Here is a 26,044-nt window from a genome sequence, read left to right as displayed (position 1 = left end):
CTACATCTTTTAATTTTATTTATACATTTATTCACATATTTATTTCTGTATTTTATGCTTCCAAATTTGACACAAATGTTCAATTAGACTCATGGATTAACATTTCACAGTTGTCACTTTGACTCAAATGTTAACAGGTTAGATTAGTGGTCAAAGGTCACGAGTCTGGAAGTAAATGTATGTAGACACATGGTGACATACAACTGCAGGGCACTATTTCCTGTTATTTCATGAGCTTGAAAATTCCAAAATGAAATAAATAAGTGTCATGTGATATGTGATTATATTATAATATTCCATATGAATGTCTGTATTTCCCGTTAGTCAGGTTCACATATGCTGTTGTTGAATTAATACAGAAAGAAACACACAAGAACACAAACTCATTTCAACATCACTCTGTAATGTATAACTGCTTTAGAAAAAATACGTACCATACATATGAGATACAGTTTTTGAAAAGCAAATATATATTATACTTTTAATTGGATAAAATGTTACAGTCTGTACAATCATCACCTCTGTCTACTAAATATGATTCATTATGCATGATTTTTACAGTGAAATCATGAATATATCATATAAAATAAGATGACTTCATGATGAGGATTTGTAATTAGGCTTAGAGAGACCACACTCATCAAACGCTGCACTGGCAGAAACGTAAGTGATTTTCTGAATATTTTTCAGAGTGTCGATGTTAACTCCCTAAACAGCGGAGAGAAAACACTGTGGAAGCAGTGGTAGCAAATGTGGCAGAAATACAGGGGGCTGGAGTTGTTCAGTGCAGGATCGAAAAAAAATTATGTTATGGACGGTTGGATTTGGCACATACAGCATTACTTGAAAACATTTAAGCGTTTGCTGTGAAGGCAAAGAATGAATTTAGAGCTTTTCAACACAGATGATCGGATACAACTTACAGAGTTGTTGCTTATTTTCCTATTCTATTACAGCACAGAACATGATCCACCTCTTAGTTTTCACTTTTGGCATTTGACTACATAGCTTGATGGACAAACATTATATTAAAAAAAGGCAGCTCTGCGAATAATGAACAAATTTCTTTAGAAACAAGTGCATGCGTTAATTATATTTCCTCTTCTGCAAAGCCTTATAGAAGGCTGTAAACTTATCTCGACATGTCATCTACAGATGTTCATGTTGTTTCTGCAATCTTGGCCATTGGTATTTTCAGAGATCTGAAAGACAATCTGGGGGGATATATATGGAGGAAACATTAGTAATCCGACAAATGCACAAACAAAAATGTACCATCCTCATTCAAAACCCTCAGCAGTGGTTTGTGACAGGACTAAATGCAGCCTCATACTGTAATTGGACATTGGAAGGAATTGTGCTGCTCAGTGGGAAGGAATGCAAATTTTCCTGCAGCAAAAGTCCCTGGAACCAAAACGACCATTTGCTTCTGAAACTGTATCATCAGCATTCATTATTTCCTCTCTAATCGTGTCTGTGAAAACATTCTCCAAGTCTCAGAGCAACACACACACACACGTAAGCACACACTCATGCAGGGAGGTGAGGTACCACACAGGGTCCCGGCCTTCACCTCTGCTCTAAGAGGCAGAGGGAACATGCAGGTCTGACTGAACCAGGCTCAGGAGTGAGGTGGCGGGTGACGGAATGAGGACAAGCTGCAGGATTCAGAGCAGGATCTGCTGGAGTGATTATTTGAGCTCTTGTGAGTCCAGACGGACGTGGGCAAGCAATGAAACCTGGAAGTCAAACTGGTGCCACATAGTTCCCGGGAAAAGTCCCAAAAGCACGAGTCCGTTCTGACGTACCTACAGAGAAGAGAGCACAATTTGTGGTCACGCAATATAAACACACACATTCAGGCACATATGGGAAATCCAAAACAATGTACAGTTTACTGTGCCAATTACATCTGCAATGTTTCATGGTGTCCACTAGAGGGGGAACTGACACTGCAAAACGTTTCAATATTGATTATCTTTGAAAGAATACTTCACTGCCATAGAGATTTATTTAATAATTTGTGTGTGTTTTTGTGTGAAATTCCATTTGTGTTTTTTATTGATAGTACTTTCCACACTGCTGTACAATCTACAGATGGGACAAATTAAAGGAAAAATCGGAATAAATTACAAATCATGGGGACCAACCATAAGGAAATTGTGCCATTAATTTGTCACCCATCTTTAAAAAAGCCCCACTTCACTATGTTGTTTCCAAAGGACATATATTTAAGGAGTTAAAGTTTTAGAATAACTCTCTTTATTCTTACCTACAAACCAGCCATCATCACATTTCTCCATCACTTGTACAATGTCTCCTTCTCTGAGCTCCAACTCATCTGAATTCTGTGGTCTGTAGTTGTAGACAGCTTTGTATCTAAAATGAAGAACATAAAGTAGACAAAGGTTCTGAGCCACAAATTCAACAAAGCTGTAAAACTTGGTCTGTACTGCAACAATGTGAAAAAACAAAAACATTTAAATCTCAAGACGTACGGTTTGCGTTGCACCGCTGATGTAGCGGTGTCGTTTGGGAAGTGTGTTTGCAGCAGGGAGTTGACATGTGGATTAGACGGAGCAGCCTGGTTTGGTATTGCACCCTAAAAATACAGAAACCTCATGTCAGGCATTACGAAATAAGGAATGATGAGCCACACTCTGGTCAACATAAACAGTAACACCATGGGTGAGGACGTGCAGCGACTTTCTCAGAGAAGCAGTGAGAGCAGACCTGCGAGGGTTCAGTGTATCTGGAAGTGTTCGCTGCCGTAGCTCCTGCTCTGTGTGCAGATGCTGATGACTGAGTGGAGGGGGAAACTGCTCTAGCTGCGGAGCTCTGGTTAGCCAAGTGTGTCCCAGCCCAGTGGCTGTTCTGGTTGGTGGGTGAAGCAGTTTTGTAGGTGCTGTGCGGCCAGTGATTTGCCATTTCTTTGGGTGCGGCTGTCTGGGTGGGGGAGCGTGACTGTGAAGCTGGGTTGCTGTAAGGTACAGGTGAAGATGGCATCAAGGGGGAGTGCTCAGGTCTGGGGCTGAGGGAGGTGGGGGAAAATGGTGAAAGTGGACAGGGTGAGTGGAGTGGACGTCCTGGACTCTGGGGTCCAGGGGAGACGGGAGACATAGGGCCTGGTGAGTAGTCGTCTGTGGAGTATTTTGTGCGAGGCATCTTGTTGACCTGGACGTAATTGACTGGGAAGATGCCGCTCCGGCTGGTCCCTGTGATCCTCCCCTCCAACCACTTTTCATCAACTTGCCTGGTAATATTGATCAGCTCACCCTGAGGTGAAAATAAAGAGGATTTTGAACAGTTAGTGATTACACATACAGTTTGAAGACTGAGAATCTATTCAACATTTACATATGCATAAACCGGACAATTCTAATATGACAGTTAATGGCCATAGTATCAGTATCTCACATTGCAAACCTCTGAACATGTTATGGATGTTTTTAAAACTACACAAATTTTAACCATCTTTACTGTTGTAAAACTTTTAGTTTCTAACAGCATGAAGCTACTATTCATTACTCACATTTTATACAGTATAAGTGTACCACTGGTGTAAATTCTATATTTTAGTTTTAATACTAATTTTTAAGGCAAACAGTTTGATATTTTGGGAAATATGTTTATTACTCAAGGATTTATACAACTGATTTACACCACTCTTGGTCCTGTCTGCATGTAAATATGCAATCTCATTGGCTAGGCTATATCCTGACCAATAATTAGTCTCTGGGGGCAATGGCTGATATTTTGGGGCTTCCTGGGTAGAAAGCGGGTATTCGGAATCTGTCTTATGTTCACCGAACAATGTTAACAAGTTTCATTTAACAAATGAGTTGAACGTTTCTCCACACACAAAAAAAACAGTGATACGTTAGGTCCAGATGACATTTTGGCTGATCTCTATTATTATCAGGTATTTGTGTGAATATGCTTAAATTAAAAAGCTGATAGCCGATCTATTTTGGTCGATGTGTCGCACCTCTTTAGCTCTAAACACGGACTGTTTACCTGCAGGCAACCAAAACCTTATCAAACATGACTGGTCAAACTAGAAATGGACACCAGATGGCTCCCTGCTCCAATATATCTATAATCGTATCCCTCACCTTCAGATTCTGCAGATTCACATGTAGAATCTCTTGATAGAGATTAGCTAATATGAAGCTACAGCTGGCAGGCAGTTAGCTTAGCTTAGCACAAACACTGGAAACAGTGAGCACCTGGAGTCTTGTCATCACCGCCGTGAAATCACAACAATATTACATGTCAGTTAATGAGCTGAGGCTCTAGTTGAGGGATTTTGTTACTACTTACATTGGAGATTTATACAAACACTTCTTGGCATAAACAGGTAGCCTACATATGACAAATGGAAAGAACAATCTTACAGAAAATGGGATGAGAAAAATTATACCAAAAATGAAGCCAGAGCCTTCAGCCGTTTAGCTTAATTTAGCATTAAGACTAGAAACAGGAGAAACAGCTAATCCAACAACCAGTGCCTCCAACGTTCACTAATTAACAAGCTCACATTATCAAGCATCACTGTCTTTAAACACCATGCTAAAAACATAACTATAAACTACCTGAATCTCTGGTCAATGTATCTGTTCTAAATATTCATGCCTCACCAGGCCTTATATTAATATATATATATTGATATTGTGATGTCTTGCTATTTGTTTATTGTTGTCATATTGTTCCTTTTGAGCTGTTGCCCTTGCTTTCATGTAAGGCAGGCCCTATTTATGTCTCTTTAGTTTTCATTACATTAATATTTGTCTGTATTTTCAATGCTTTTATTCTTGACGTATGCACTTTTATTCCCTGCACAGGGACTATAGATGAAAATTAGCCACTGTGGCTAACTCTGACATATTTTCAGAAATGTTATCAATATGCACTGTCCCTGTCAAATAAAGTAATACAGTAAAGTAACAGCTGCTAACAGCCTTTGTAACTTCTCGATGAGCAAGGAAAGTGTCTTCCTGTGTGTGGCTTCTCCAATGAATGTGATGTTACTCACTTTACGAAAAGACAGTTCAACTGGTAGGTCGGCGTTGAAGTTGAATAGAGCCACAGCTTCTCCATAGTCCAACACCTGGAGAGTGGGAGACTTGATAGGTGTCGGCTTCTCGGTAGGAGGAACAATCTATGATGGAAAAAAGAAAAGTATTTAATCACGTGGGCTTAGAATAAAAAAACACACACTGCAAATCAAATGTGAGACATGAAATAAGTCACCTCTACATAAGATGTGGGAAAAATGCCGGCTCTTCCATGATGTTCTCCCTCAAACCAGTTGGCATCGACCTGCCTGTGGATGTAAACAATGTCGCCCTTGTGCAGAGTGAGCTCCCTGAAGAAAAGAAAGAGACAATTTAGATTTATATATAAATTTGACATTTCTATAACTTCATGTTTCCTTTCAGCGATGTAAATGAGCAGGAATGTGAGATTATTATACTAGCTCATAGTGAAACTCACTTGGGAGACTGAGCCTGGAAATTGAACTTGGCTCGCGCTGCTTTCATCTGGAAACAAAATTTGAACAGACGCCCTTATCATATAAACAATTTAGAATCTATTCAGATCACAAAAACAAAAATCAGCAAATTTCCCAGCCGTTACACAAAGGTCTCAGAAACGCACCTTCTTCTCGTCTTTCTTAGGCGGCAGCTCCATGGTTTCATTTGCAGGGGAGAGACGTTCTACTGTAGAGCACAGTAAAAGGCACGGTGGTATGAGTGGAGTCTTAAACATGCTACTTTGTTCCGCACATGTTGTTTTTGAATGTGTTGCTATAAATTAAATCACAGCCTTGACGGCCAAAGTTCTAAAGGGATCTTGTAATTTCCAGGAAAACAATTGGCAAAAGCTAATCTTTAATCAGCTCTTTTGAGTTTCACTTCCTTTTTTTTTGTGGGCTTCCTCCCCACCCATCTGCATCTGAAGCACTTTCTCTTTCTACAGGAGAAAAACTGCAAAAAGCTTTCCGTGCTCTCCGTCTTAAATGTGAAATACCAGAGCAGGGGACAACAGAGGCAATGAAAGAGGATCGTGAGACCGTCAGACTACATTCGATTACTGCAAGATTGTATCAGATAAATGCAGCCTGATCAACTGAAGGCCGGCTCACTGAAAGTGCATGTGTTCTTGTGTGGGTTCAAGAAACTTGTGGAGAGTGCTGACAGGAATAGACTTTAAATAAGGGTTCTTTTCAAAATCATTATCAAATGGTACAGTTGGTTTATATGCATGTGTGTTGGGGAGAAGAAAAACTCTTTGTTTACCATATGTGGGAGCAGAAGCCAGTGACGTGCCGACAGAGCGATGGACGGGCTGCTGTGATGCTGGGGGACTGCTGGAAAAGTCAGGAAATTATTAGCGTTTGATGTTTATATTACTGTCAATGTGTCAGCCAATGAGGAGGAAGGGGTTTCTGATTATATCAAAGGGCAGACAGACACACACACACTCCTTGTTGTAAGGACTTGCTTTTCTTATGGGGACAAGAAGAAAGTCCCCATAACGTAAATCATTAAGGTTTGTTGAATCCATGTTTTAACCATAGGTTTTAACTTAGGTTAAGTTAAGGTTAAGGTTAAGTGTAAGGGTTACAGTTGGGCAAGTAGTAACAATCGTTAGGTAAGAGTAAGTCTCCAGGAAATTAATAAAAGACAACATGTCCTGTGAAGACATGACTGTGTGTTGTTTTCCTGCAGATATTTGCAGCTGCTGGATTTAATACATTGGACAGAGATGAAACAAACAGTCACACAGCCTAAAAGGACGTGTCGATGATACTGTGTGACTCATGTTGTTATCTTTCAACTGAGAATCTGGATTAGATGAAGTTTGCAATTTAAATTATCCTCACAATCCATGAAACTCGATTCATGATCAGAATCACGGGTCTGTTCTTTTTTTTTGCCTGAGTTAAGAATGAACCCAAAGCCCAAAGCTTCCTGCCGGGCTTCCTCCCAACTCATTTGCATATTTCCAGCCTGTGTCTGAAATGATTCCAGGGTCTGCAGCTGGATGCCCACACACACACACACACACATACACACACACACACACACACACACACACACACACACACACACACACACACACACACACACACACACACACATACACACAGCTTGTCTGGATAACAGGAAACTGCAAAAACAAATGGACTGTTTCTTTGCTTGCTGATGCAAGATTTAATTTCATACGTCCTTAGCAACAAACTCTTAAAAACGTTAAAGCCCCTTGTCCCACCTCCCCAGTGAGGTCAAAACCCATGAGATCAACTTCGCAAACAACAGCGAGAATGCGCCAAGAATGCCTCACACACACACACGGGGAGAAATGTGGAATGCTGTCTGCTGTTTGAAGCAACAAATACTGTAGTTGAGCTTGTTACAGCTCACCAGCCTCCTAACAGCGCCTAACGCAGAGAGTCACATGATCAACTAACAGGTAGCCCGCAAAGTATTACTGCTCGGTCCAATCACAGTGCTCGGTTTCCTAAAGCAGGAAGCAATGGGCAGTTTCTTCTGCTTGATGAAGCGATATCAAAGTAGATTAAGAAGCAGGGTGTTGTGCTCGGAGCTCTGTTATGTGGAGAATGACCCAGGCCTCTATATTAACCTGCCCTGCATGTCTCCCTATAATACAACCACCACTTTAATAACCGCTATGCATCTCCATCTAAAATAGGATTTACATTTAACTATCATTAAAACTAATTTCAGTTACTCAGGCACCCGTCTCCCTGGACTCCGATTGTCCACTTGTTGATGATTAAACTACATCATGGCAGCACAGAGAAATAAGAAACAAAAAAAAACTTTTAAGGTTAAGTACAAGAAACACCTCACATTCATAGTCAGAAGTGAAGGCCCTGACTCTACTTAAAACTGTCCTGTATGTGTAATCTGCAAACCTTGAGCACAATACTACAATAGTACTATGTAACACGACACAATTATCAATGACACTATAATGCAGAAAACCACTTTGTTTTCAGTCTTTCAATGGAATCTATTGTAGAAACATGCATTTTGAATAATGAAAACATGGTTGAAGAGTCAGTGAAGTCATCATAACAAACTCTTTACCCCTCGGAGTGATCACACCACATTGCTTTCTTCAGGAATGTTGTCACTGACCTGTAGTTTGCAGTTTCAGCTGCTGGATCCCTGCCTCTGGCCTCCTGCAAGCACAGTGAGCATTACACACACAGCACTTCTGTATCTCACAGCTCTGAGGAAATCTCACAACAACTCAGACAAAGTAGAGGTGCTGACCACTCCCATGGGAGCAAGAAATCCCCTGGGTCCTATCCTCCTCGTGCTAGAAACAGCACCACTCATCATCTGTCTGGGCTGCCTGTGATCTCAGAAAAATGTCTGCCCATGAAGCTGATTTGATTTCTGACAAGAATCAGGCACAGCATGACAATCTACAACAAATCGGGGTTACATCCAAGCTGCTAAGGGAATGCAAAAGGAATTTCAGAATCATAATTTGGATTTAAAGATGACGATTTGACTGATTTGAAAAGTTCTTCCTCTTTTGGCAGCCAGATCTACGTTTGCTGAGGGGGGTGGGCGGCGTGCAGGAGGGTGATTAACACAGCAGATCAATCGGAGTGCAAGGCAGGCAGGCGATATCAGGGCTGTCATCCAGGTCACAGAGGGAGAAACATGTCAGACGTGATCAAAGCTTTAGCAAGCAGAAGGATCTCACTGACACACAGGCTTTCATTGGGAGTGGGAGGGGGGGTGAGAGTGGAGGTGGGATTCTGCTAGATTTGAGGAAGGAGGGATGCTTCAGCAGAGAGAGTCAGGAGGGGGGCTCAGTACCTCACCCCGGCCTCGACGCTGCTTCTTCTGGGAAAGCTTCCTCTCCAGGCCCTGGATCTCCGAGTCCAGCTCAGCCTCAAATCGACTCAGCTCAGAGACCAGACTGGCCTGAGCCCAGAGGAATGGTGGAGTCGGAAGGGCAACAATTAAAACACAAGTACAGAGTCTGGTGTTTGGAGCTAATGGTGTCCCTTATTGAATGGTTTAAAAATGTCAATCTTGTTGGAGAGAAAAAGCCAGAAAGACAGAAATGAAAGTTGTGTTGAAGCTGCTCACCTCAATAGAAGGAGGCTTTGGTTTCTCAGGCTGAATCTTCGGGGACAAATACGTCTGAGGACATAAAAAAACAAAACACTGAGGAGAAGTTGCTGTTGTTACAAAGTTAACCAAACTAAATTCATCTTGCTCACATACACCTGCCAACCAAGGCTGGATAACCAACCACTCAACGTGAGTAACTGTCCCAGGGCCAAAGGAATCTAGGGGCCAATTATAAAAAAGTTGTTTGGGAGTTTTCACCAATATCAACCAACTGACACCATAGAGGGGCTCATAACAATTGCTCTCCTCTTCCGCTTTAACAGTTAAATCCCGGCCATATTGCTACGATTTATTTTTACCTCTGCCAAAAGGGTCACGTTTTCACCCCTGTCTGATTGTTGTAAGCAAGATTACATAAAAAAACAACCGCGCCGATTATCATGAAACTTGGTGGAAGGATGCGATGTGGGTCAGGGAAGAACTCATTGCATTTTGGTGTGGATTCAGATTTTTTTTTCTTCACTTTCTTAAGCATTGTGAGACATTATAAATATTTTCACAGTTTTCTGAGGGAATAAATCATTGATGATGAAAGAAATCAGGCTGGATTTGTCCTTGGCGGAGGTATGTGCTCTAGTTTTCAGTGTGTGAAAAGCTTTAGCAGTTTCAAGTTGAACAAAAAGGGCATTAAGTATTCTAACAGCCAAGGGCGTAACTCTGGGTTGAATATTGGGTGTGTTAAAGTTACTTATTATTATTATCGTTTTTATAATTTTTGTTAGCAATGAATAATCGCTTGATATACCTTAGAAATCATTATAATAATTAATGCGGCAAACTAATACGAGTAGCCGAAGTAGCTACAATAAATTAAGGGTGACAAAAACTCGTCTTTGTTAGTGCTGCAAATTAATCTACTCTTTATTCTCTTCTCTCATTGTTTTTATTTGTAAAAAACCTGGGCTGAATGTGTCTCTGAATGCCAAGACCCTCCCCTCAATGGAAGTTATCCTCACTACCATCGCAGACTGTAGTGTCCCTGTGAAGCAGCACACACCTGATATGGTCTGTTTTTTTCTTTCTTTTTTTTAAATGCCGTCCAAAGGATAGAACATTGGCCACTGTCATAGAGAGGAAATTAAATGAGTCCCCATGCTGTGAGCCATTATACACCATAAGAGGTTAACACATAATACAGATCACAAGACACTTCAGCTCTCGTGGGGGAGTGGAAACAAAGATTCCTTTACTTCACAGGCGCAGACACGCGGCACAATATGCACCAGATCCGGGACAATGTTGCAAGAGCCGTTAGAAAAACTCGGGAGGTTGGTGTTTAAACAAAGAGATACTAGACGGCTGCACGCACAGTTACTGCAAGACAATAAATTACAACCCCAGAGGTAAACAAATACTACATGAGTCAACGTGTCAAACAGCCTTTCAGTGTAGAAACGGCAATAAAAATACTTTGATCGTGTCTTTTCTTGCCTGTAAATGAATGAAAGAATTGAAGGAAGGAGTGAGCACACCTGGTGGTAAGCAACAGGTACACTGGTGAATGATCACAGTTATTAAAGAGTTACTAGAAAGCTTGCATGACAAGATGCAACACAAAGTCTTAATCCTTAAAGAAAAGGTGCACATCTTCAAACCTGTTTTTGAGATCCACACTGGAGTAAAGACTACAAGACTACAAGAAGAATTCCTGTGAACACTGAGTAAATATGGAGGTCAAAGGATCACACAGAGGCATTTTATTCTGCTGGAATCAGAGTGACATCAGAGCTTATTTTTTAACTGACTGCATGTGAGGTCGTACCTGGCTCTGGATCTCTGAAGTGCTGCTCTTTCCCGGTTCAAAGTCGAATATGCTCTTCGGCTGAGGGTGCTGCTTTCCCAGGTCTGACAGCTTATCTACATCCTCGCTCCTGAAACATAACACCCCACGCACACACACACACGCACACACACACACACACACACACACACACACACACACACACACACACACACACACACACACACACACACACACACACACACACACACACACACACACACACACACACACATACACACACACGGCAACTTAATCATGGCTGCATTGTGAGCGCCTGTAAAAACAAATCCAAACTTGTCTCTCCCACACGTTTTCCCTCCACTCTGCCTGAGTTTTGGTTGGTATTCAGGTGAAGACGTCACCTGCAGCCTTTATCTGATGAGAAGTGGGAATGCATATGGGTGTGTGTGTAGTCTACTAGTAGTTGAAATAAATTGAAAACTATTGCAAAAATAAACATCAGTGTACTGTTAAATGTCTGATCTTGTTAAACCTTCAGAATTCAGCATTTCAGGGGTTTTGTTAGGCTGTATAAAGCCAGGCACAACTGTACCATATATACCATATATATATATATATATATATATATATATATATATATATATATATATATATATGCTTTTCTAGACTTGATGACCACTTAAAGCACTTTGACTTTAACAGTTTTGTCTTCCACACATTCATACAGTGCATCTACGTTCAGCACTGTCTCTATTACACATCGCCTATACACTGTTGCCACAGTCCTGACCCGCTCTACCTCCACAACCACAGCCACCCAAAGTATACTGTATATATAGACCTTGTATAAAGATGGATGACATCTAAATTTCCTCCCATGCACTATTCCAAAATGAAGCTAAAATATCTCACATATATGCTATATACAGTATGTTTCACCAATTGTATTTGACATGCACTTTTTAGTTATGTCTATTTGAAATGTAATCCATGTATCTATATTGCAGCCAGCCACCAGGTGGCAATTGAGGCAGATTGGATCCACTGTTAGTAAGCTGTCATGTTGTCCATCTTTATATACAATCTAAGATCTGTACCTGTTTACAGTCTTTGTGCTAAGCTAAGCTAACTGGATGCTGCTGTAGTTACATATTCATACTGTATCAGAAGAGTCACTAAGCAAGAGTAAAATAAGACAACATGTCTGTTCCTTCAAGTTTGCCTCCTGCCTCTGAGCCCTGCGTATGCTATGGGGCTCAGGGTTTCATTTTCTTACCACAGTGTAAAAATGTGCTGCTCAGGTTGACTCATGACTTTATTAAATTGCCCTGAAAATGAGGGATTGTCAATCTGTCGGCATGTGCCGTGTGATGCTCTGGCAATTTGCCTCCGTCTTCTCTCCAGTGCATGCTGGGATATGTTAATCCACCCTGTGACCCTGAAGCAGTCATATCCAATCAGTGCAAACTCACCAGTCTGGTAGAGCGCCATACGGTGTCAGTCTGAACAGATTCTTGTCTGTGTCGCTGCTTTCTTCTGTGCTGGCGGATAACTGGAGCCCTGCAGATCAGTGCAGATTAGTCTTGAGTATAAAGTGATTATGGATCCAGGGACAAGGACAACAATGTGGACTTTGGTGAATTCACTTACGTTCGGCTGACCACCGCTCAGAATCCTCCAGCTCAGGCTCTAGTAAAGAAATACAAGACCCTTTTTGAGAACTTTAAAAATATCATACTTGTACATTCACTAATACTCACTTACCAACACAACCTGGATTTGTCTTGTTGTGAGACCTTACCCACTTCTAGTGTAGTTTAAGTTTAGTTCAGTGTCATCAAAAATGAATGTATAAAACAAAACATTATACTTATTCACATTCCATGAATGAATAAGGAGCAGGAAGGAGGAAAATCTAACATCGCCTGCACCTCTCATATAAATTACATAACATAAATACAGATGGCAATCACTTTTTTATTTCCTCTCTTTTAACAAATCACAAAATGAATCAGTTATACTGAATCATTATCTATAATTATAACATAAATATCACTCAATTAGTTCATACTGTTTCATTTGTTTTTTATTTATAAACTTTCTTAAATGTTATTATATTTAAGAAATATGGACTTTTGAAAATATAGTTCCTACTATGGTTTGATATTATTGTAATCAACTTCTGTAGGTTTTCAAGTATCCTCTACAAGTGGTGTGTTCACATGATGAGTTACACAGCAGCAGTATTGTCAGTGCTTTGAAAATGTGTTATTGTTGAAGAAGACAAATCACAGAGGCAGACACGTCCCACTGAAACCTCCTCTCTGCTGTGATGGTGCCATCAACCACACAAATAATAAGGACTGTGTTTCTATTACGCAACACGTAACCGAGAAAATGATGAGCTACATTTTTGAGGGAGCTGGGATCAGAACCGGGATTATTGTCAGATATAATGAAAAAAATGACATCAAACTTTAGGGATGTTTCATTATGTCTCATTTTGGCTTTGCACTGGATCACCTCAGCTGTACCTGACACTGACAGTGAGGAATTCACTCTGGATTTGAATGTGTGAGAGGAGAAGGAGGAGGAGGAGGAGGAGAAGGAGGAACATGCTTACCCTCTGGCTTCTTGTGGATCTGTCTGAACATGCTCTTGTACCAGTCTCTGGGCTTGTTCACACTCTGGTATAAGAAGAGAGGGGAGGTGCAGAAAGTAAACAAAACTGTCCAATAAGGCTTTGAGAAATGTAACATGTAGGATATATTATATATATATATATTTAGACTACAAATACTGTTGCCTACAAATGTTGTTATATGCCTCCATCAACCAGTGCAGTTTCAGATTACATACATTTATGTCAATCAAACTAAATGACAACTGGTCAAAAGTTAAAGAAATTCCCAGAAAAACAAAGACAGACTCTAAAGATGAAGTTCAAGAGGTCAAGACATTTATTGTGAAGCCACCATGATCTTGACCTTACACCAACAAAATCTAATCAGTTCATCTTTGAGTTCAACTGTACCAAATTAGAAGAAATTCCCTCTAGATCTGCCAGAGATCCAATTCAGAACTCCAAAAATGTGCTTTGGGAGGTCACAGCGACCTTGACCTGTGACATTTGATCGCTGAAATTGAATCAGTTCATCCTTCAGTTCAAGTCATCATTTGTACCAAATTTAAAGACAATCATTTTGGGCATTCTTGAGATATCGTGTTCACAAGAAAGGGACGGCCAGACAATGTGAGAACATAATGCTTCCAGCAACTGGCTATGAGGGGTGCGGAGGCATAAACATGTCTTTCAAAAATAATCTATAAAGCTTGTGTTTTTATGGGCAGTGTTTTGTTTTGTCTTACGGATCTGGAGGCGATGGGCATCCCAGTTTCATCCACTGGACCGATTCCAGAGAACTTGATGAGCCGCTCCTCCCTGGTGGGAGTCCAGCTGCGTGGTAGAGTGGCAGAGCCATGGTCTCCATTGGACAGTCCACCTGAGTTACAGTCACAACAATGTGATTTTAGTATTTATGTTGTTACATTTCATTATTGAAATTTGTTAATTTCAGGTGAAAAATGAAACCATTCATGAGCTTTCAATCTAACCATAAACCCTGGTTATGTATTAATTATCCTAAGATGTTATATATTTCCTGATATGGCCCTGCTCTCCTTTAAATGGATTACATTAACTGTTTTTACTGAGCTCAGTTAATCCAGTTTTTGTCAACATGCACCTGAAACATGGAATAACACAGAACAATCCAAAACTCAACAACTATTTTTTGGTTTAGGTTCATTTGAGTTTTTATCTCATCTTATTTTTCCTCTGGCTGTTCTTGTTTTAATGGATTTATTTGTTTTAAATAAAATTCTGGATACTGTATTTTATTCCTAAGACTTTTACTTTTGCTCTTACTTTTCCTATTTTGCTATTTTTTACAGTTCTTATTTGTCTTTAACTTGGTGTCTTGGAGAGTTTGTTTTTCCCCCAGCTATATTAAAAGTGAGGTCTCTACCTCAATATATTCCCAGAGCCAAAAGGTTGAATGAATGATTGGGTGAACATTTTTACCATGCAATTGTGAGGGTCCATAATATGATCCAAAGCTGAGAGCTGTTGGGCCACTTCCATTCACTTCTGAAACCTGGAGAAAAAAAGCAGAATCATTTAAAACAGTCAAAATACACGTCTGTAATGTAAATGACAGCTGATTGTTAAAGACATGTCCGTAGCCTGTGATGCTTTAGTTTACCACAGGGAGGAGCACTTGTTTACCGAATCCCACTCTCTCCACCTCAGTGTTGTTATTATCACAGCCTGCAGGACATTTCTGTTCCTACCTTGAACTCTCCAGATGGCAGTCTAGCTGACCTAAAAGGGCTCAAGGGAGGAGTAGGGAGTCCAGGGGAGATGACCACCTCGTGGGTCATCTCTGGAGAAGTTAGTATCTGCTGCCCTGATGAAAATCCAGCCTCCCCGGAGTAGATCAGCCGGGAGCCATTCGGATCGCCAACCACTTCCGTAAGCTGCTAAACATGTAAGAAAAGGGGAAATATGGATGAACAACAACAATGTGTGAACTTTGCTCCTGTCGCGTCCTCCTGCTGGCCCTGGGTAAACACCACGCTCTGTAGGAGGTCATGTGGACTTGTTAGGGGCTCAGCTATTCTCCAGAGAATAACTGAGCTCTGTGGGGGAGCCTGTGATGAAAAGGCCTCTAATTTATTTAAAGCAGGAGCAGTGGGAAGTGGTGTTCCACCCACTTCATCATCTCTCTGGCCACAACGGCAGAAAGGCCTCATTCAAGGTGCAGAGTGGGGGCACTGAAACAGGAGAGCACCATTATGGGCTCATTAACTCCCTATTCACCGGGCTGTGCTATTCTCCAGCCGGAGGGCGGAGCTGGGGCCGGGGAGGTTGGGAAAGGGTCGTCGATGGCAACCCTAAAGTCCAGCAGGGCAAGGAGTCGTTTTGTGGTTTCCATGGTGATCTTTTTTACCTCCCTCCCACTCATGACGGGCAGTCTAGCTCTTCTATTGGAACACTACATATTTCAATCAGGTGCTTTGGTCACTCTGTGCGGTTGCGGGGTCATGGGGGTCATGGGAAAGCCCCCGTGCCTCTCATCTACAGTGGCTAGTGGGAGAATTGTTGTCTGCACTAATGGCACATTGTTGATGTGACACTGGACTTGACTGACTTGTTCTCCCTGGTTATTCTGGACATTGACAGTTGTTAAACAGTTTAAAATTAAATATTAAAAAGTGGCTTTACCTGAGACTGCATGTGATCTGTGTAAGTCCTTGTGTGATGGATATCAAGTTCTTCTTCCCAGCATCAAAAGTATCTGCACAGACAAAGAGAATTCAAACATTTTAATATGTAATTGAACTATTTTAATCAAAATATTTTCCAAATAATTGGGAGTATCCTCGTTAAGCATATTAACCATTGTATATGTTTGGAAAGGGAAATAAACCAGCACATTCAAGGTTGAGCATCAGCTGACCAAGAGCACTTTTACTTTTGTGTTTTAGTCAAGTTTTTGTGTGTTGCCTCATTGTTAGAGTAAATTATTCCCTGCCAGAATTATTTTATTAAATGTGCAGTAAGGTTTAAAATGATTTATCATCCACATATGTCCAGTAAAATATTCATATTCAAAGCCCTGATTGTTGAATGAAAATGGCTTAAAATAAATAAAACTGTCCTAATTCAGACACAAAATTGAGAGTTTAGCTCAAACAAAAATAGGTTTTCAGGACCTTTAAGTGTTGCACATTCTTTCATTCTTTAATTCTGAGATATTTAATCAATGTCTGTAAAAAAGTAACTGATAAATATGAAGGTCTATTCTGAATCTTGCTTTTTAACTCTTTGAGTCAAAGTCTCCATGTCATGAATCCCATTTTACATCATGGGCAGAGCGACAACTGTTCCATTATCCCATCGCTCCAGTATTCCAAAGAGGGAAAGTTAGCGTCACCCACTTTTTCCCTGTTGCCATGGAGAACCCCCCCCAAAACAATGAGTGTGACGCACAAGACTGTCTCATTATTCCCAGTCATACAATGGTGTAATAAGCTGGACTTGAGGGGGAGTGGATGATGGAGAAGATCAGCTACTGAAAGTGGAGACCACTGATCTATGAAGAAAAAACAGATCAGGGTCTTTAAAAAACGTGTAGGCAAAGAAAAATATGGCCAGCATGCAGCCTTACACCCCCCCAACCCTACCCTCTACATGATATTTTATATGCTCTGGTGAAAACTAAGGCTTTGTAGCTTGGCAAGAGAGTAATAACCAAGTGTGAGCCGGGCTACCATAGGCTGAGAGTTTGCACTGATGAGTTTTCCATGTGGCATTTGCAGCTGAACATTTGGGTCTATAATCATTGTGGTCAAGACTGAGAAAACTACATGCACTGTGTGTCTCTGTGCACGAGGTTAGGAGATATCACTGAGCCTGTGTGGTGAGAGAATCAATGTACCAGTTTGCCGACAACAGTAATCACTCTATCAGAGTCATTATCTCCCAATAAATGTCGTTACATAACAGGAAAAATATAGAATCACTGTAATCACACAACTGATTATCCGTCTAACAATAAGCAACACTGCATACTTTCTAATGGCTGGTGAGTGTTTATACCAGATCTCTCCTGAGGAGGCTGCTGCTCAGCTTGAAGGCCCCATCACACTGATGAACAAATAACTGGGTGAAGTCATTGGCATTTTGAAGAGTTATTATCTTCACACACGCCTGTTTAATTTAGAAAACAAAAAGTCCCTTTTCCACGTCGTCACTGCTGCCATTCAAGCTTCAGCAGTAGCTGCTGGACTCCATGACAGCTGTTTACCATATTTGTGCTTTTCACAACGGGTGTGGTTACATTTGCAAATGTACTCAAGATTCTTTATTATCATTGTACTGCTGCAAACAACAACACAATACAATTGTCATGTATTTATAATTTACAAGTATTCATAAGATGAAGCACTCCACCAGTGTAATGTTGCAATTCTGTGCAGTTCCACAAGACACTGAAGCGACAGCGGCTGGGAGGACCTGAACCTCCCAAAACACTGGATCCTGGATTTCCCATTATGTAAGTGAAAATGATCCTCCCCGCTTCTCAAATTTCCTTCAAACTCAACACACTATTTTTTTTGAGACTGAGATTTTGTTTGCACGTAAATAATAATAATGATAATAATAATAACACGTCAAATTAATTGTTCTAAAACTTTGCTTCTGTCATGTTAGGTAGTCCTTATCTTTTTTTTTTTTTTTTATTTCATCCTTGTTGTATTCTGTTTTATTATTATTTTTATCATTATTATCACATGGATGTGCGTGGAAGTTTTAATTTTTCCAGTTAGTTTTCTTACAGTTCGGCTATTAGGTATAAAAACAGGGTGTAACATCAAGATTGACAGCTGATACTGACTTGTGATTGGTCGGGCGCGTGTATCCACCTCGATACCAAGGCTCCGGGTCTGGGTAAAGGTGTGCACAATGGCAGTGTTCATATCCAGGATATTTTTGGCTTAATCTCTGGATAGTTGGAGCAAGTCGGGATGCTTCCATCTTTTATATACAATCTGTAAAATAAACTGATATGGAATTTTTCTTTTCAGTATATTATTACTAGCGCCACTCAGAAGTCTACAATCTAAATCCCCCTGCCCCATGGAAGTTGCATCCTGACTGAACTTTGTCATAACAGTGTGTCTGTGTCTCATTTCTGTGGGGAGCAAAAATTGAACCGAGATAGACTCCAGCACCGCACACATTCCCCCCTTCAACAAACACAATCCTACCTAATAAGGAAATATCAGTGTTGATATCGAGCAAAGAAAATCCCTGTCCAGAAGTTTGGCTCTCCCTGGGTTTCTCTGAATGCTCAGTGCATTCTTATGTAATTACTGCGACTCAGTAGCAGAGGCGGCTATGAGCTTTCACATGGGAGACAAGGCTCCAGAATTGGCCGTGTGTGAGCCCTTGATGCTATCGCTCAGAAATATGTGGACGTTACAGCCAAGGTATTTACAAGTCAAACCCCTGCTAGGTGAGAGCTCCATTATCACAACTGGGTCGGTTTTGTGATCGAAGAAAAACGGAGCCATAAAAGGCCCATGTGTGTCTCAGGTGAAGACGAGAAGAAGTCCTGCTTCAAACAAGCTTTCACCACACCAGTGTTTTGCGCTGAAAACTCTTCTCATTCAGCATTCTGCTCTTGTTTCACATTTTAGCCCACAACAGGGCAAATGAGGACTTTCAAAATGAGAATCAAGGGATTTTTCAATGGAAAATTCTGCCTCTGTTCCTAGGAAACTCATCCAGTCTCGACCAGATGTTAACCTCGGTAAACTTAGAAACAGAAGTCTAAATACCGTCATCTATTTGAAATGAAACATTTCTGTTGTGAGATAAAAAATAAACTTGTTTTACTTTGGAGGTTAGGAATTCTTTTCTTCTTCTTTTTATCTTAAAGGAGCGGATGTGGAACCAGACTGTTATCTGAAGCTGCTGAGCCAAACTGACTCAGCAGCTACAGGGTCAGTGAACTTCACCACACCCCTGAGTCTCCTCTGAATCACCGTGGGACGTTTCCACAGAACAAAAACACAAACATGTAACAAAACAACCACACAAAATCTGACAAGACAAAATCATTCCATTGTCATTGAGTACTCAGTGGTGGAAAATAACTAAGTACATTTACTTTGCTGTACTTTGATTTATCATACATTTTTCATATATATTATTTCATATATATTTACCCAGTATATTTACTTTACTCCATATACAGTAAGAGCAAATATCTGTACTTTCTATATTCTACTACATGTTTACAATACATGTTCAGTTTATTTTATATATTTTTTAAAGTAACCAATAACCAGAGGGGAATTGGTTCACTGATCTAATAAGAGCAGGGGAGGTAACATTAGACCCCGCCCCCTGCAGCACCTGCATCACTGGTGGAGAAACACTTCCGAGACTCAGCCATTATCAACAACAATTAATAATGAGAGTCTGTATTATCCATCTATCCATTTTTCCATCCATCATGTATCCATGTGTTATCTATCTCACTTATCCGTTTAGGGTCGCCCAGGAAGCTGGAGCCAATCCCAGCTACCATTGGGCGAGAGGCAGGATACAACCTGGACAGGTCGCCAGCATAAGAGTCTGTACTATTCTTGTATCAAACAAAATATTTCCTTAGGCGCAATTAATGATGTAGTAGTACATTACATTAAGTACTGACTTTTATAAGAAGAGAAACTATATTACTTGAGTAGATTTATTTTCTTTTTATTTGAACTTTGTTAAAACAAAGTAAAAGAAAAAAGTACTTCCTCCACCACTGCCAGTACTACTCAAAGCTCAACTTTAAAAAGTGCACTACCTATAATGCTCTTTATTTATAAAACTTTCCTCATTTCCTCTTTCTTCCACAGACGGATGAGAGCAGGTCTTTCTGAGCGAGGACTCTGACCTGAGATGACCTCCTCCTCCTCCTCCACCACATACTGAGCTTCACGCATTGTTCCTACCAAGAACGAGGCTGTCAAGGTGACCACGCACGCCCTCAGGAATATATGTCACAAACCTCTAGGATCTGTTGGATCAGGAAAGTCATGATTTGTGGTCAGAGGGAGGATCATGTTGTCCATAAATCACTGTGTTGGAGAATGTGTTGGTGAAGAGCCGGGACAATGGACTTAAATAAAACACACAAAAGTGAACTGAGCTGATCTGCATTCATTAGCACGAGTGATCTCCTCAGCTTCTGTGTCAGGGTGCTGAGCGGTTAATCATTGACTCCATGAGGTTGCACTCTGCTGCACCGTAAAAATCCTATACACAGTTTTACACAATGAAAACCGGCCAAAATATGAGCTCAATATTTGCTGAAGGTGTTAATTTCAAACACTCTTATTGTGCACTTTAAAAAAAAAGTGCAAACAGATTCTGATCCTCTAATGAAGTATTTACTTCTTGGATATTACCCGAGAACAAGGTGACGGGAAAAGTCTTATCACCCGCTTGCGTGAACACTCACTTAATGATACTGCTGCCAAACAAGTTACATAACAAGGTTATAAAAGTGAAGTGATCCTGCATTAAAACGTGGTGAAAGGTGATTGCAAGCACCTTTGGTGGATTAAAAAAAAAGCTGGCATTTATTTCTAAACACATGAAGTGTCTGCGGTTTACTTGAGGGATGTTTAGGGTCCTTCGAGGCCGATAGCACAACCACGCTTGCCCTTCTTGCAACTTCGCAGATGTGTGTACACAGCCCATAAAAGGTCCTGGAGCTGCAAGTTCATGATATGCAGTTATTGGGGGGATACACACATTTATCAGGAGGGGAGTATTTCACCACCTTGTATGGTGCTCCTCCAAGCCTGAGCACCAGGAGGAGTCATAGTCTGTGTGCTTCTTGTCAATGGAGAGGCTGCGTGTTCCCAGGAGGAGCTGCACGCCAATAAATCACAGCCTCTTTTCTCAGAGAGGAGCCCAACAGTGGGGCTGAAGCGCTGTGTCGTTTTATCAGCTTGGCTAATCCCTGAAAATAAAATCTGCCAGAAGAAGCACAGGAAAAACATACGCTCGAAACACAGTATCCAGAGGAAAATGTCACAAATCCTCACGCCTGTCATTTTGGATCTTGAAAGCTGAGTGCGGTTGGTGGATATGAGCACTGGCAGCTGGACCCCTCAGTAATATCACAAAGGGAATCAGAGTCTGCTGTGGAAATCACCCTGACAGTCAGGGGAGCCTCCAGTGATGCCTGCACAGTCCAAGGGCCGTGAGGGTTGATATCTGCTCTAAGGGACGGCATGTTGGGAAACACTCCCCACTGTGCCCCCTCTCTTAGATGGGTCACAGAACCAACTCTGAACCAGCCCCAGCACCTAAACCAGCCCTGAACGAGCATCTCCAGGTTCACGCTGGTGGATAAGAGGTAACTTCTGTGTGTCTCTCTGTGCTCAACTCAGAGCTGGTCTCCCACAATCCTTTTTAAACATCAAGACTACACACATCACACGGGTCAGCTTGTTTTCAGGTGCCCTGCAAAGGCATCCCTCTAACTCTTGGGTTAGGCTGCACCACTAATCCTGCAGAGCAGCGTGTACAAGCCCTGAGCAGTCAGCATCAACCTGGGGCAACAGGTTGATGCTCATCACAATCACAAAGTTCCCATGCAATCACAATGTTAAATGTCACTCCCTCTCACTTGAGCTCCGTTAGGAAAGAGTGCACTCACCTTCAAAGCTGCACCTCAACGCCTCTCTCTCTCTCTCTCTCTCTCTCCCTCTGTCCTGCACGTAAGCCACGCCGCTGACCGTCCCTGCTCCTTCCTCCTCTCACTCATGAAACTGGCCAGGACACGCAAGCTCCCTCTCTCTTTATCTCCCTCTCTCTCTCTCTCTTCTCCCTCTCACTTTGAGCCTCGCTCTGCCTGCCACCACGAAGGACTTCCCGGTTGACAGGCATCACCATGGCAACCCACCTCGGCCCCGTTCAAAAGCCACCCATGCTCTTGGCCCGTCAGTCCAGGGCACCTCCTTCACTGAAGCGGCCCTATTGTTGCGATAAGGTGATATTTCACAGCTCAGGGTTAACCAAGGGGGAACGCAAATAGTTCATCACCTCCACTGCCCAGACACTGACCAATGACTTCATGGACCCCCTCCTAACTTTATCTCTCCCATGCCCACCCCCTCTCCTTGTGTGTATGTGTGTTTCAGCGTGTGTGTGTGTGTGTGTGTGTGTGTGTGTGTGTGTGTGTGTGTGTGTGTGTGTGTGTGTGTGTGTGTGGTGTGTGTGTTTCCAAAGGCCAGGTCTCAGGCATGAAAGGAGAATAGGAGCTCTGTCTGTTCCAGTAGCTCTGGAAGTGTTTCGGACTCTTAACTCAACAACATCTAATCAACCGCTGACACCACAAGTCCTGTAGACTTTTCTCACATGATCACACACACACCAGCAGTCGTAACGAGACGGAACGACAGCAAATTATTATCCAAGTTGAAGATGCAATGAGTGTATTGATAAGACAATTTCCAGTAGGATTGGCTGCTCCAACCCTAAAGCCTTTTCGAGCCTACAGTCGAAAAGGAATGGAGCACATTTTCAAATCACGTTGGCGCTCCAGCGTGCACCACTTTCCCAAATAAAACCAGGATTACCAGTTTGCCCGCATTTCTTGCCAACAGAGACGAACAACTGCAGAAACTGAAATCGAACCTGCTGACAGGCTTGTTTTTGGCACTGATTGTGCAGCAGGAGGACTGAGTGACAAGGTCCACTGTGTGATCTGCTCACCTGCTGACAAACACAATCAGCTGTTCACTCACATGTCATTTAAGTCCTGGCAAAAACCTTCATGAAAAAAGAGGGGACAAAATGTTATGTGGAAGTGTGTGTGTGTGTGTGTGTGTGTGTGTGTGTGTGTGTGTGTGTGTGTGTGTGTGTGTGTGTGTGTGTGTGTGTGTGTGTGTGTGTGTGTGTGTGTTAGTGTCCTGGTATTACTCATGTTTTGGGGACCTAAAGCTGTTTAGCACATTATGGGGACTTATGGTGACAAAAGGCAAGTCCCCATAACGTAAATCAAATAAATTTGAAGACATGTTTTATGGTTTGTTTACGTTAAGGTTAACATTAGGTTTGAGTTAAGGTTAGGTTAAGGTTTGGGTAACAGTTAGGGTTAGGCAAATAGTAACTATGGTTAGAGTAAGTCTGCAGGAAATCAATGTTCAAAGTCAAGGTGATGTCCTCTGAAGGCATGTAGACACAACTGTGTGTGCATGTGTGTGTGTGTGTGTGTGTGTGTGTGTGTGTGTGTGTGTGTGTGTGTGTGTGTGTGTGTGTGTGTGTGTGTGTGTGTTTGTGTGTGTGCTGCCCAGTTCCACCTTGAAATTGAAGTCCTCAGCTTTTTTCAATAATTCAGTGGTCTGGCTTGGTGGAGCGGGGCAGATATCCCTTTACTGAGCCTGTACTCCTCACTGGGTTGTTTTTGCCAAACGGTTGAGCTGCTGAACCTGAAGTGGCGAACTGGGCCAGCGCAGGCTTCAGCTCCGGAGGCTCCCCCTTCATAATCTGTGTCCCGCTGCAGCAAACCTTCTCCCGCTGTGACCACATCTGACACCCTGCCACTCCGCAGCTAACAGGGTCTAAATGAGGTAATCACGCAAGCTGTGATTGCTACTTTGGCCTTGTACTCGACACGTCTCCCACACTGGATCCTTGTCTCTTTGCCAAACAAAGACAGGGCATTTATTACAGGGAAACACTGTCAGTACAGGAGGACAGAGCCATGACCCTAACCCTCAGCCCACCTCCTCCCATTGATGGATTCCAGCACAGTTCTGCATAAAAGCCCACCACACAGAGATATGTGCCAGTATGTTACTGCAGAAGCTCATTAAAAATCCTGACAGCAGAAGATTCCAGCAAGTGAATAAACTATGATATAAATCTGTTATGCAATCAAAAATTACATTACTCAACGATTACAGCCCTGGGCTTTGTCTTTTACCAACTCTTTTATACTCAGAGAAAACAAGAGACAGAGTCTACAAAAATCACAAGATTAAATCATAATTAAATAGGAAGATATAAGCAGAGAGATACAAGTTCACAGATAAACGAGCCACGGAGCCCAGATAAGGAGCAGCACTGGACATCATGCACACACTGCTGTATGTGTCATTCATACCACAGGTCGCTCTCTGAGGTACGACTTGTGGAATGTCTCTGAGAACAAACACAACAGCATCAGGGTTTATTTTAGCAGTAAACAACATTCTTCCGAGCTGTGCACGTCCCAAGACTCACAGCGTAGGACGACGAGAACAAACATCTCGAGGATAGTCATAAATCCTCAAGGGACCTGCTGCTCATAGGATTCTCACTTTGAGAAGTTTGGTGAAAAAAATCGCAGAGTGGAAAATATTCCCTGACGCAAATGTTCCAGACAAAAACAAGTAACACCACAACGAGGAGGCAGCTACACAACCACATACATACAATAAAATATTTGGCAATAATAAAATAAAGTCCCTCTCATATACCCTCATGCCATTTTCCAAAGAACCACTTCCAGTGTTGCTCACCAACGTTCATAGGGAAAAGGATTTATCAGAACAATGACAGGTCAAAGATAAACAGCTCTATCTATTTCATCACAGTGGTTTCCAGTGATAATAAAACTCCAGTGATGAAGGATAACAACAACAACATGATGCTCAAAATCTGTGTCAGGAGCAGTGCAACACAAATCTACTCAATCACAACTCCAGTCTGTCACATGACAATAACAGAGGAAAATAAAAATAAACTTCTTTTTGAATGGTGAAGATTTATTTCCCTGTGATACGAATGCTTTAGCTCGAGTGGCAGCACAAGTTGTGTAGTACTTACAGGCGAGTGCAGGCTGAGGTCTCCTCAGTGCAGACGGAGAGGGGAAGTGAATGAAAAAGAAGGAGGGAACCACTGCTGCTCTTCTTTCTCTCCCTCACACACTCCCTCCCTTTTTTTTCTCTTTCTAAGACCAACACAGTGTCTTTTCTCTTTGGTGAATGATTCAGCGTGGGCCTGAATGTTTGACTGGGTGCTCGTAGGGGTGTGTGTGTGTGTGTGTGTGTGTGTGTGTGTGTGTGTGTGTGTGTGTGTGTGTGTGTGTGTGTGTGTGTGTGGGTGTGTGTGTGTGTGTGTGTGTGTGTGTGTGTGTGTGTGTGTGTGTGTGTGTGTGTGTGTGTGTGTGTGTGTGTGAAGCTCATCATGGAGAAGGCACTCAGTAATAGTTTCCATCCACAGCTGGAAATAATAGAGCTTCCCATACAGGCCCAGGCTCAGTGGTACCGCCTCCAGTGTTTCACATGCAGCGGAAGAGGAGGCGATCTCCACAGCAATCTCAATAAATAGGCCTGAGTGACACATGCATAATGATGGCATCAGTCACTGTCTTTAGATGTAGGGTCACTTTCATACCGAGCCAAAAATGATTTCTACAAGATCCAGATGTTTCAGATTTCTTTCTCACCTGCCACATTACAAGGTCAATCGGTACATCCAGGAGGG

General features: G+C 41.9%; 1 protein-coding gene and 1 long non-coding RNA gene across 9 annotated transcripts; one reads left to right on the top strand and one right to left on the bottom strand.

The window, feature by feature from the left end:
- Positions 1-383: 383 nt before the first annotated feature.
- On the bottom strand, positions 384-25,525 carry sorbs3 (sorbin and SH3 domain containing 3). 8 transcript variants are annotated; one of them, XM_035166324.2, is made up of 21 exons: positions 25,385-25,525; positions 16,220-16,292; positions 15,286-15,474; positions 15,017-15,089; positions 14,302-14,435; positions 13,556-13,619; positions 12,583-12,621; positions 12,405-12,492; positions 10,951-11,059; positions 9,144-9,197; positions 8,868-8,975; positions 8,172-8,215; positions 6,303-6,373; positions 5,662-5,723; positions 5,497-5,543; positions 5,254-5,368; positions 5,036-5,161; positions 2,734-3,276; positions 2,499-2,602; positions 2,273-2,379; positions 384-1,808 (listed from the first exon to the last, which is right to left on the bottom strand). In XM_035166324.2, the coding sequence occupies exons 2-21, from the start codon at positions 16,229-16,231 to the stop codon at positions 1,747-1,749; spliced, it is 2,151 nt and encodes a 716-aa protein (XP_035022215.1). In that variant the 5' UTR covers positions 16,232-16,292; positions 25,385-25,525; the 3' UTR covers positions 384-1,746. The 8 variants fall into 8 exon arrangements, 7 of the variants coding, with proteins under 7 accessions (XP_035022215.1, XP_035022217.1, XP_035022220.1 ...); XM_035166326.2 differs by having other exon boundaries at positions 15,286-15,471; XM_035166329.2 differs by lacking the exon at positions 25,385-25,525 and adding an exon at positions 22,230-22,581 and having other exon boundaries at positions 3,175-3,276.
- LOC118115260 lies at positions 15,354-19,593 on the top strand. The gene is made up of 3 exons (XR_004697536.1): positions 15,354-15,482; positions 17,977-18,053; positions 19,443-19,593. It is a non-coding gene; the product is annotated as an uncharacterized LOC118115260 (long non-coding RNA).
- Positions 25,526-26,044: the final 519 nt, after the last annotated feature.

This window comes from Hippoglossus stenolepis, chromosome 9 (genome assembly GCF_022539355.2).
Source record: "Hippoglossus stenolepis isolate QCI-W04-F060 chromosome 9, HSTE1.2, whole genome shotgun sequence".
NCBI lineage: Eukaryota > Metazoa > Chordata > Actinopteri > Pleuronectiformes > Pleuronectidae > Hippoglossus > Hippoglossus stenolepis.
Note: the sequence above shows the minus strand (reverse complement) of the source record. Positions and strands in the feature narration are given on the sequence as shown.

Bases quoted from the DNA above. Each gene is read 5' to 3' on its own strand.
- sorbs3 (XM_035166324.2), bottom strand. The intron at 12,622-13,555 runs GTAAGCATGTTC...TTTCTTTACTAG, and splicing joins GATCCACAAGAAGCCAGAGG to AGCCTGAGCTGGAGGATTCT. The intron at 5,162-5,253 runs GTGACTTATTTC...TTTCCATCATAG, and splicing joins TTCCCACATCTTATGTAGAG to ATTGTTCCTCCTACCGAGAA.